The sequence below is a fragment of the Orcinus orca genome, chromosome 10 (assembly GCF_937001465.1).
Source record: "Orcinus orca chromosome 10, mOrcOrc1.1, whole genome shotgun sequence".
Classification (NCBI taxonomy): domain Eukaryota; kingdom Metazoa; phylum Chordata; class Mammalia; order Artiodactyla; family Delphinidae; genus Orcinus; species Orcinus orca.
The window spans coordinates 2,142,223-2,155,036 of record NC_064568.1 but is presented as its reverse complement, the minus strand read 5'-3'; the positions used below and the strand labels follow the sequence as shown (position 1 = coordinate 2,155,036).

Sequence of the window (12,814 nt, the reverse complement as noted above, 5' to 3'; positions counted from 1 at the left end):
ATTAATTAATTAATTTTTTTTAAAAACAGAATATACAACGGGGAAAAAAAGACAGTCTCTTCAGCAACTGGTGTTGGGAAAGTTGGACGGCTGCATGTAACTCAATGAAGTTAGAACACACCCCCTCACCATACACAAAAATAAACTCAAAGTGGCTTAAAAACTTAAGCATAAGACATGACACCATAAAACTCCTAGAAGAGATCATAAGCAAAACATTCTCTGACATAAATCATACCAGTGTTTTCTTAGGTCAATCTCCCAATGCAAAAGAAATAAAAACAAAAATAAACAGATGGGACCTAATCAAACTTACACGCTTCTGCAGAGAAAAGGAAACCATAAACAAAATGAAAAGACAACCTACAGAATGGGAGAAAATGTTTGCAAACAATGTGACTGACAGGGCTTAATTTCCAAAATATACAAACAGCTAATACAACACAACAACAACAAAACAAACAACCCAATCAAAAAATAGGCAGAAGACCTAAAGAGACATTTCTCCAAAAAAGACATACAGATGGCCAATAGGCACATGAAAAGATGCTCAGCATCGCCAATTATTAGAGAAATGCAAATCAAAACTTCAGCTAGGTACCATCTCACGCCAGTCAGAACGGCCATCATTAAAAAGTCTACAAATAAAAAATGCTGGAGAGGGTGTGGAGAAAAGGGAACCCGCTTGCACTGTTGGTAGGAATGTAAGTTGGTACAGCCACTATGGAAAACAGTATGAAGGTTCCTCAGAAAACTAAAAATAGAGCTACCAGATGATCCTGCAATCCCACTCTTGGGCATATATCCAGACAAAACTATAATCCAAAAATATACATACACCCCTATGTTCATAGCAGCACTATTCATAATACCCAATACATGGAAACAACCTAAATGTCTATCAACAGATGACTGGATAAAGAAGATATGGTACATATATACAATGGGATACTATTCAGCCATTAAAAAAACGAAATAATGCCATTTGCAGCAACATGGATGGACGTAGAGATTATCATAAAAAGTGAAATAGGTCAGAAAGAGAAAGATAGGGACTTTCGTGGTGGTCCAGTGGCTAAGACTGTGTGCTCCCAATGGAGGGGGCCCAGGTTCGATCCCTGGTCAGGGAACTAGATCCCACATGCCACAACTAAAGATCTCACATGCCACAACTAAAAGATCCCACATGCCACAAATGAAGATCCCACATGCCACAACTGAAGATCCCGCATGCCGCAACTAAGACCCAGCATGGCCAAATAAATAAATTTTTAAAAAAAGAAATAGACAAATACCATATGATATCACTTACACATGGAATCTAAAATATAACACAAATGAACTTATCTACGAAACAGAAACAGACTCATGGACATAGAAAACAGACTTGTGGTTGTCAAGGGAGAGGGGGATGGGAGAGGGATGAGTGGGAGGTTGGGATTAGCAGATGTAAGCTATTATATATAGAATAGATAAACAACAAGGTTCTACTGTATAGCACAGGGAACTATATCCAGTATCCTATGATAAATCATAATGGAAAAGAATGTAAAAATAAGAATGTGTGGGGACTTGCCTGGTGCCGCAGCAGTTAAGACTCCGCCTGCCAATGCAGGGGACATGGTTTGAGCCCTGGTCTGGGAAGATCCCACATGCCGCAGAGCAACTAAGCCCATGCGCCACAACTACTGAGCCTGCACTCTAGAGCCTGCGAGCCACAACTACTGAGCCCTCGTGCCACAGCTACTAAAGCCTGAGTGCCTAGAGCCTGTGCTCCACAACAAGAGAAGCCACTGCAATGAGAAGCCCGTGCACAGCAACGAAGACCCAACGCAGCCAAAACTAAATAAATAAACTTAAAAAAAGCAAAGAAATGAAGGTGCTAAAAATAAAGTGTATATATATATATATATGTATGTATGTATAACTGAATCACTTTGCTGTACAGCAGAAATTAACACATTGTAAATCAACTATATTTCAATAAAAAAATAATTTTAAAGTCAATAAAATCACAGAAAAGGAAAAATAAATAAATAAGTGGGCAGAAGATCTGAATAGACATTTTACCAAAGATGACAAACAGATGGCCAACAGGTACAGGAAAAGATGCTCAACGTCACTAATTATCATGGAAGTGCAAATTGAAACAAAAGTGAAACATTACCTCATACCTGTTGAGAATGGCTATTATAAAAAAGACAAGAAATAATAATTTTGGTGAGGATGTGGAGTACAGGAAACCCACAGGCGCTGTGGGTAAGGATGTATTAATAAACTGGTATGGCTACTATGGAAAACACTTTGGAGGTTCCTCAAAAAGTTAAAAATAGAACTGCCATATGATCCAGCAGTTTCACTTCCGGGTTTTCACCCTAAGGAAACAAAAACACTAATTCGAACAGGTATCTGCATCACGTGTTCAATGCAGCATTATTTACAATAGCCAAGATACACAAACAACCTAAGTTACTCCATCAGAAAAAAAGAGAATCTTGACAGCAGGGACAACATGGATGCATCCCCAGGGCATCATACTGAGTGAAACAACTCAGAGAAAGACAAGTACCTTATGGTCTCACTTACACGTGCAATCTAAAAACAGAAGCAAAACAGGAAAAACCGAAGCCCACAGACACAGAGAACAAACTGGTGGCTGCCCTCCCAGAGGCAGGGTGTGTGGAGTGAGCAAAATGGATGAAGGGGGTCAAGAGGTTACAAGGCCATTTAGTCATGTACAGCACTGTGACTATAGTTAGCGACACTGTATTGCATATCTGAAAGTGACTAAGAGAGTAGGCGGTAAACATTCTCACCACAAAAAATTCTGTAACTTGTACGATGATGGATGTTAACTAGACTTCTTGTGGTGACCATTTCACAACATATACAAATATCGAATCATGACGTTGTATACCCAAAGCTAACGTACTGTTGCATGCAAAGTATACCTCGATTTTTTAAGAAAAGGGAAAAATTCAATCTAAACCTTGCGCTTCATACAAAAATTAACTCAAAACGAATCATAAACTTAAAAGTAAACCATAAGACCATGAATCTTTTAGAAGAAAACAGAGAAAAAATACTCAAGGCCTAAGGCTTTGTGAAGAATTCTTAAACATGTCTCCAAAAGCATAGTGTATAAAAGAAAAAATAATCAATAGATGCTATCAAAATTCAAAACTTTTCTTTGGAAAAGGTATTTTTAAGATGATGAAAGAATCACTACACAGAGTAGCTCCCCCTAGCCTTGGTGTCCAGAGTTTTTATTGGGGCTCCATTAATGATGGATTGATTGATGGCCCACATAGCAATCTCAGTCTCCATGTCAGGAGGGGGCGTGTCTTGATGTGCTGGTGGCCAAGAGCACAGCAGGGGGTGGCGGGCAGGGGGAGGCTACCTCGTGGCTGGTTATCTGCCCAGGAGAACTGAAAGCACGCATCCACACAAAAATGTGCCCATGACACTGCATGACCCAAAGCCCCTGCCCTAAGTCACAACGCTGGTCTTTCCAGCCCCACCAACCTCCATCCTGTGACTCTCTGGTGAGGCTTCAGCCTAAGATCCAGTGTGGTCAGCCCGCAACCTAACCAAAGACCCTCCTATCAGGCATGACACAGATCACCTCCCAGAAGCCAAGGGCAAAAGCCAGACCTCTCTTGGGCAAGGCCAAGTTCTTTCCTACACACCGTGAAGTTCACTCTTTTGAAGTGTCCAATTCCTGCCATTTGAGGAGAGCATCCTAGGAACTTGTCGGCAAACCCTGGGGGCTTTTGCAGAATGCACTCACCATTCTGTCTCTAGAATCGATTGTTGCTCTGACCTACAGATCCCAGACTTGAGCTGCAACACGTCCCAGCTCTAGCCAGCCCCGTGTGCTTCAGACCGGCCCCCGGAGTCCTAACTGGAAAGAGCCAATTCCTTAACATTTATCCTGTTGCTGTTTGCCCCGGATTTGGTGGTTTCTGTAGACGGACAGACTCCTTGGTTTGTTGAAAGTCAAGGGAAGATTCTGACAGCAGCCAAGGGCCTCTGTTCAGTCCTCAATGGGCTCTTCCTCCAGGTGCTGGGCTTGTCCCTATACTTAACGCCACTCAATGTACAAAGGTATATAGAGTTATAGCACCCCTAGATTTTCTCTAATTGTTTAATATATGGTACAGTGTTTAATACATTGCACCCTTAAATCTGTCTGTCCACCTTTATTTCAAAAATCTAAACACAGGGCCAGCATATACTTCAGTATTTGATGGTGAAATTTAAATTTGAATAAAATAGTATACCCCCCCAAAATAAGTGTACAATTCAGTGGTTTTAGTATACTCCCAATGTTGTGCAACCACAAACACTGTCTAATCCTAGAACATTTTTATCACTCCCCACTTCTCCTGCATCCCTCCTCTCGGACCTTGGAAACCACTGATCTATCTCTATGGACTTGACTATTCTAGACATTTCATATGAATGGAATCATATAATAGTAGCCTTTTATGTCTGGCTCCTTTTATTAGCATAACTTTTAAATTTATTTATTTATTTATTTTTGGCTGCGGTGGGTCTTTGTTGCTGCACGCTGGCTTTCTCTAGTTGCAGCAAGCGGGGGCTACTCTTCTTTGTAGTGTGCGGGCTTCTCACTGTGGTGGCTTCTCTTGTTGCGGAGCACGGGCTCTAGGCGTGGGGGCTTCAGTAGTCGTGGCGCACGGGCTAAGTTGCTGTGCGACATGTGGGATCTTCCTGGACCAGGGATTGAACCTGCGTCCCCTGCACTGACAGGCAGATTCTTAACCACTGTGCCACCAGGGAAGTCCCTATTAGCATAATTTTTAATTGAGGCATAGTTGATTACAATATTAGTTTTAGGTGTACAACATACTGATTCAAAATTTTTATAGATTATGCTCCATTTATAGTTACTACAAAATATTACACTGTGCTGTACAATAGATCTTTGTAGCTTATTTATTTTATATGCAATAGTCTGTACCTCTTCCTCCCCTACCCCTATCTTGCCCCTCCCCCCTTCCCTCTCCCCACTGGTAACCACTAGTTTGTCCTCTCTGTGAGTCTGTTTCTTTTTTGTTGTATTCACTAGTTTATTTTTTAGATTCCACATGTAGGTGATAACACACAGTGTTTGTCTTTCTCTGTCTGACTTCTCTCACTTAGCACAATGCCCTCCAGGTCACTTAGCATAATGAGTTTTTGTTTGTTTGTTTGTTTTGGTTGAGCCACGTCTCAGTTGAGGCAGGCGGGCTCCTTAGTTGCAGCTCGCAGGCTCCTTAGTTGCGGCTCACGGGCTCCTTAGTTGCGGCAGGCGGGCTTCTTAGCTGCAGCTCACCGGCTCCTTAGCTGTGGTATGCGAACTCTTAGTTGTGGCATGCATGAGGGATCTAGTTCCCGGACCATGGATCAAACCTGGGCCCTCTGTATTGGGAGCATGAGTCTTACCCACTGCGCCACCAGGGAAGTCCCCTAGCATAACGTTTTTAAGGTTCATCCGTGTTGAAGTATCTGTATCAATACTTCATTCCTTTTTGACAGCTGAATATTATTCCATGGTATGGATGTTTTGTTCATCAGCTGATGGACATTTGAGTCGTTTCACTTTCTGATTATTATAAATAACGGTGCTATGAACATCCATGTGCACGTTTTTGTGTGTATGCATGCTTTCAGGCCTCCTGGGAGGATAACCAGCCACGAGGCGGCCTCCCCGCCTCCCCTGCCCCCGTGCTCTTGGCCATCAGCACATCAAGACAGCCCCCCCCCGGGTGGACACAGTCAACATCCGGACACCCTGCTGTTGTCAGCATCTGAGTCATGGGGCATCTGAGCTCTGAGAACAGATAGGGGGCCTCCAGAGCAGAGAAGGAAGGCCCTATTGATCCAAACTAGGATAGTTGCAAATCATGAAAGAAAAAGGGAGTTATCCCATCACCACAACTAAAGAACGGAAGACCACGAGGGGCCACCTGCTGCGGCCCAGAAGGGGACACTTCCGTTGCCTCTGCAACATCTCCAGGGGGCGGCCATCGGGGGCTCCTGGCCTCCAGGGAAGGGGACTTCTGCAGCGTAAGCAGCCCTCCAGCCTCACAATAATCCGCCCTGTCTCCTCGGGACGAGCTGACATCTGTGTCCTTGTGGTGTCCCTCTCAGGGCCGGGCAGAACACTCTGCTCCCCGCTGGCCAGGGGGGCGCCTCGGGAGTGTGAAGGCAGGACCCAGTTTCCTGAACCAGCCTCCCTTCCATAAACCCATGAAGTCTTCGCTTCAACCAAAGGCAAGCGGCTCTCCCAGCTGCTGAGCTCTGAGAAGTGCCTTATACGAACCCCGAGAGGCACCAAATCAACAGGTCCCTCCCACAGTCGGCGTCACAGAACCTGAGCTTGGCCACCCCTCCCCACCCAGAAACGCGGAGACCTACCTACCGGCTCTGGTGGCTCTCCCACAGCCGCCTCAGGCCCCGGTCGGCCAAGCCCTCCAGGATGAGGAGGTGGCCCCGCCCGTCCAGCAGGTGGAAGCCAGTGAGCACGTCCAGGTCCGGCCGCTCCTGGATCTTCGCCGGCATCTTCAAGGCGGACAGGATCTGCTGGATATCCTCCACGGGGCAGGAGTCCAGGCCCAGGGCCCCGGCGTTGATCACGGCGACGTCCTGCAGCAGGCCGTGCAGGAGTGAGAGCTTACTGGAGGTGAACACGAAGATGACGCGGCCAAACTGGGAGGCCGTGGGGTGGGCGTCCAGGGCCTCGGTCCCGGCCCACAGCGGCACCGCCACGCCCGCCCGCAGCTTCAGCAGGCAGCTGGCCTCCAGGTAGTCGCCCGGGGGCATCGGGCTGTGCCGCAGGCCGTCTCCGGGCACCCGCAACCCCACCACCTTCCTGCTCCTGCTGTCATGGCCGAGGCGCGTGGCCTTGGGCTCGCAGCTGTGGACGGGGACAACCAGGTTCAAGTACTTCTGGCCAAGGAGGAGGTCGGCAAAGCTGACCTGGGCAACCCCGTAAGGGTCCCACATCTTATCCTGGGTTTCAAAGGGGTTGTTCTCCGTCTCTTTCGGGGAAATTAGGGTCTGGAGGTTGAGGTATGAATCCAGCGGGTCCTCCCCAAACAGGGCGGGCTTGCGGGAATACCCCTCTGACTTGCGGTCCCGGTCATGAACTTCCACCACCATCGGGGGGCCCTCCAGGTATTCCCTCAGGTCGCTGGGGTGCATGGCCCCAAGGAAGATGACGTTGATATCCTGGAAGTAGACGTGGGTCCCATGGGGCTGGCCCTCAGTCCTGTGCACTGGGGTCCTGTAGAACTGGTACCTGCAGTACACGGGGGTGCACAGCCGCTGCGAGAGAGCAGGAGCGGCGGTCATGGGTGCAGCCGCGGGCACCCTCTGCCGGCCCCCCTCCTCTCCAGGTGGCCCCCACCCAGCGGCTCAAATCCCGGCCCCAGGCTCACGCCCGGCAGCCCCTGCAGCCCCTGCGGCCTGTGGTTCCTCATTCACAAACCCCAAGGACAGAGCCCACTCTCCAAGGCCACTGTGAGGCCCGAGAGCCACGTGTACGGCGCTGAGCTGGCAGCTGAAGCAACTACTTCCCCCGGATGGCCAGTGCCACGAGGACAGGCCCTGCGCCTTCTTCCCGTCCCATGGCTGGGCACAGAAAGTGTGGAGAGGAGTGGCTTTTAGAACAGAGAATCCGTGTTTCCCAGACACGCATCTGGAGGGCTGGCACGGCTCACCTTTAGCATATAAAGTGACCAAGCAGAACTTGGGTCTGGGTTTAAGAGGACTCGCAGGCTGAGCTGGAGGCGGGGGGCAGGGCTGTGTCGGGACAGAAACAGGAAACCTTGCGCATGCTACAACTTTATCATCAGAAGCTCACCGTTACACAAGTGTGTGGTTCGAATGCATACTCCAAGGGTACTATTTATCTTACTATTTCTTTTACCACTGATGCTGAAATTTTATTTAAAAATAATCCTGGGTTGGTAGGGCTCCCGGGTACCTGGCAGAAATAATTAAGAAAACCTTCTGGAGAAATCCACTTCCAACCTAGGCCTCAAAGAATTCCCACAGAGAAAGTTCCATCAGACATGGGATCATAGTAAAAATCACAAAACACCTAAGGGAAAAAGGTACCACTAGCAAAACCAGATGTACAAAGGCACAGGTATTAGAATGATCAGGTACATAAAATAAATCTATTTGTTTGGTTTTTAAAAAGTAAAAGTATATCATCAAGGTCAAAACTATCATAATTCTATTTACTGGCAATGAAAATTCTAAAACTGAAAATTTTAAAATATCACCTACAACAGCATCAAGACATAAAATGCTTAGGAAGAAATGAAAGATGTGGAAGACCTGTACACTGAAAACTACAAAACACTGCAGAGAAAAATTAAAGAAATCTAAAGGAAGAAATACACTATTTTTATGGTTAGGAAAATGCAATTAATTCTTGAGGAATCATAGACCTAAACATAAAAGCTAAAATCATACCTCTCCTAGAAGAAAACACAGGGTAGTATCTTCATAAACTTGGGGTGGAAAAAAGATTTATTTGATATGACACAAAAAGCACTAATCATAACAGAAGTTGATAAGATGGACTTCATCAAAGACACTATTAAGAAAATTAAAGTCAAGCTCCAGATGGGCAGAAAGTATGTACAATGCATACATATCTGACAAAGGACTCGTATCCACAATATATCAATAAAAAGAATAGATATTCTAAAGAAAAATAAAAGAGGAGCTTTCAAATCTGGTTAAACGGAATAAGCACACCCACCCTGCACCTCCCACTGAATACAACAGAAGGCATGCTTCAACTAAGAGTCCGCATGCCGCAACTAAGCAGCCTGCATGCCACAACGAAGGTCCCATGTGCTGCAACTAAGATCTGGCACAGCCTAAATAAATAAATAAATAAATAAATAAATATTAGAGGAAAAAAAACCCTACAGAGATGCAGAGAACACCTTCTGAAAAGTAAAAGGCAGTGGGCAGATTGGAGAAAGAGACCAAACCCAGTGAGTTTCCTGGGTTTTATTCTCTTCCTGCATGTCCCAGACTAGACGCAAAGGAAGCCTGAATCCCAGAATTATGCACCAGGCATGGAGAGACAGAGCTCTCTTTCTGTTCCAAGGAATGGGGTGTGGGAACCCTATGAGACAGAGAGAGTGGAAGGAAACTCCCTATTGCTTTTCTCTCCTGGACCTGCCCTCTGGCAAGTTCAAGTTCCCAACCTGTAATCTGTGCAGTGGCAGCAGCTGGGCAGGCAACTGAAAATCTGAGTGAGGGGAATCCTCTTTGAACAGATGAACTGTGATACAAACAGTGTATCAAAATGTCCTGTTCCTTGGCGCTCATGCTCGAATGATGGTCACTGAGCTCCTGTTTGTACCAGGCCCCGGGCTAGGCGCTGGGGACGCTGACACCATGGTCCCTTGTGCAGGCGACTTCAGCCCACTGGGGACATGAACTAAACATCACGTCATGCAGTTCAAGTGGCAGACTGAACACATACATCTGGTTACACCCCTCACCGAACCCCTCTAAAACCACAGGGAATTTTTTTTTAAGACATAAACATACAAGGACAAGGAGAAGAGAAGAGAAGCCAGCATGAGCGCTGGGACAGGGACGAGCAAGTGGTGCAGACACAGCACAGGTGAGGAAGCCAAACCCCAAGCATGTAATGGAGAAGCTGAGAACCAGCCACATTCTCTGCAAAATCCTCAAAAGACTTAGGAACTGGCAGGACCCAGCATCTCTGGATCTGGGGGTCACAGCAAAGAGCCCAGCAAGGGAACTGTTGCGAGTCCCGAGAAGCCAGCCGGCCCAAGTGCCCTCCCCTCCCCTACTGCTTGGCGGGAGGCTGTTAGTTTGTTGTGCAGGCAAATGAATAAAGGGTCCTGAGAGCTTCAAAACACTGATGAGAGAGAAAAGAGGAGACCTAAACTAATGGAGAGGCACGCTGAATTCAGGGGTTGGAAGTCTCAACACAGTAAGACGTCAGTTCTCCCCAGACTGATCTATGGATTTAGTGCAAAGCCAGGCAAAATCCTAGCACAAGTTTTTGTAGATGGAGACAAGCTGATTCTAAAATTTATATGAAAAAAATAAATAAATAAATAAAATTTATATGAAAGGGCAAAGAAACTGGAAGAGCTAACACAATTTTGAAAAAGAAGAATAAAGGATCCAGAAATAGACCTCTACCAGTACAGTCAACTGATTTTTGTCAGAAATGCAAAAGAAATTCAATGGAAAAAAAAAGTCTTTTCCACAAATGGTGCTGGAAGAATTAGTCATGTGTTTGCAAAAAAAAATGAACATTAACTTAAACCTTATACATAAATTAACTCAAAATTGATTATAGATCCAAATGTAAAACTATAAACATAGAAGAAAACCCCTGTCACCAGGGGTTAGGCAAAGAGTTCTTAGATGTGACACAAAAACACAATCCACAGAAGACAAAAATGTATAATTTGGACTTCATCAAAATTAAAATAAGAGAATAAAAAGGCAGACTATAGACTGGGAGAAAATATCTGCAAAGAATATATCCAAAAGCGGACTTGTATCCAGAATAGATTTAAAAACTCTCAACTCAACAACAGGAAAACTAAGTACTCAGTTGAGAACTTCTCTGGTGGTGCAGTGGTTAGGAATCCGCCTGCCAATGCAGGGAACACGGGTTCGGGCCCTGGTCCGGGAAGATCCCACATGCCACGGAGCAACTAAGCCCGTGTGCCACAACTACTGAACCTGCGCTCTGGAACCCGTGAGCCACAACTACTGAAGCCTACAGTCTGCAACAAGAGAAGCCACCGCAACGAGAAGCCCACGCACTGCAACGAAGAGTAGTCCCCACTCACTGCAACTAGAGAAAGCCCGTGCACAGCAACGAAAACCCAATGCAGCCAAAAATAAATAAATTTATTTTAAAAAAAGAACTCAGTTGAAATGTGGGCAAAAACTTGAATTGACACTTCACCAAAGGGGCCATAAAGTGGCAGATAAGCAGATTAAGAGATGCGCCACATCACTCTGCATCAGGGAAATGCATGGTAAACCCCGATGAGATAACACTGCATACTCATTAGAGTGGCCAAAATTAAAAATAAAACACTGATGATACCAGGTTCTGGGGAGGATAAGCACAGCTGGAGCCCCCGCACACCGCTGCTGAGAAGGCAGCCATAGCCTCTCCACAGAGCCCGGGAATTTATCCTAAAGAACTGTGGGCATTTATCCTAAAGCACTGAAGGCTTATGTTCACGCAAAAGCACGTACACAGATGTTTTAGCAGCTGTATTCGTAACTGCCCCAAACCAGAAACAACCTAAACATCCTCCATGGGTTAACGGACGGACAGACTGTGGTTCCATCCAGCTGCAGAATACGACTCAGCAGCAAAAAGGGATGAATTCTAGCTTGCGGGAATCTCGCCAGCATCGTTCTGAGGGAAGAAGGCTGTACGTGTTGTTCCCTGCTGCAGCAGAGGTTGTTAGTGTGGATGTTACACAATATATAACCCCATCTGGACGACAATCTTCAAAAGTTAAAACTATCACGACGAACACATCTGCGGTTGCCGTGAGTGTGGGTGGGGAAGATGTGGTCATAAAGGGCTAGTACAAAAGCGTTTGGGGGGTGCGGTCATAGAGGTGTTCTGTGTCCTGGCTGTGGTGGTGAGAACGCCGATGCACACATGAACTGAAATGTACAGAACTGTACACCAAGAGAAAAGAGTCGATTCTGTAGGATAGTTTTACTTTTCTGCTTGCTATTTTAAAAATTAAAAAACCAGAGGGTCTCTGGAATGAGGGACAGCTGATGGCATTCAGCTCCTATCCAAACCAGATGTATTAGGTGACCAGATGCTCACGGACCATCCAATGCAGACCCCACGTCCTTTTCATCCCTTGGCTACCAGACCCTTACCCTCCAGGCAGGCAACTGGGAGAGACCTCCAGAGATCGAACTTGAGGTCTCCCCACCACCAGCCCACCCAGGCCACCGCAGCATGAGGCTCAGAACCCACAAGCCCGCTCGGCACCCAAGGCTGCTTTTGAGGCCCCCACTCTTACCTATGAGCAGCGAACCAGGGGATTGAGACAGATGTGACGATGGAGACCAAACAAACAGAAAAACCAACTTGAGGAAACAAGGACTGTACAAACAGGGACAGTGACCCGCAAAGCAGGAAAACACTGCTGAGTCGGCGGCCCCGGGGCCACCCCCAGATCCGTGATTCTCTAGGAGAACCTCAGGACTCAGCTGTGGTGGGACCCACAGCTGGGCTTCATAAAGGTCAGATAAGACCAGGCAAAGCCTGCAAAGGGAAAAGGGCTGCGAGGCAAAGCAGGGGGACAGGCGCCATCTCCCCATGGCCTCCTACTGTGTGTCCCAGGATGCACTGAGCTCCTGCACAACTGACTGTGACAACTCAGGTGACGTACTGTCCACCAGGGAGCTCACTGGAGACATAGCACCCAGGGTTTTGACTGGGGCTGGTATTAGGCTCCCCCAGCCTGTGTCCCAATACGCCAGGCGCCCTGGAGGAAAGCATGGTCAGCACTGTTGGCAGAAACAGTCAGGCCCAGGAACCACTCTCATTAGAGAACAATTCAAGCTCCTAGACACCTGCCAAGGGCAAGCTTTTCAGGCAGACCTTTTTATAGATAGTCACCTTGGCAATCTAGATTCAATACAATCCCTATTAAATTACCAATGGCATTTTTCACAGAACTAGAACAAAAAATTTTTAAATTGGTATCGAAACACAAAACATCCCAAATAGCCAAAGCAA

The 12,814-nt window shown here is 46.5% G+C and overlaps 1 protein-coding gene across 1 annotated transcript in view; it reads right to left on the bottom strand.

Annotated features, from left to right (window-relative positions):
• The window catches only part of CFAP92 (cilia and flagella associated protein 92 (putative)), a 173,343-nt gene that overhangs the window by 98,405 nt on the left and 62,124 nt on the right, over positions 1–12,814 (bottom strand). Inside the window, exon 20 of the mRNA XM_049693712.1 lies at positions 6,428–7,332. Within this exon, the coding sequence (XP_049549669.1) occupies positions 6,428–7,332 (905 nt within the window). The remainder of the gene's footprint in view (positions 1–6,427; positions 7,333–12,814) is intronic.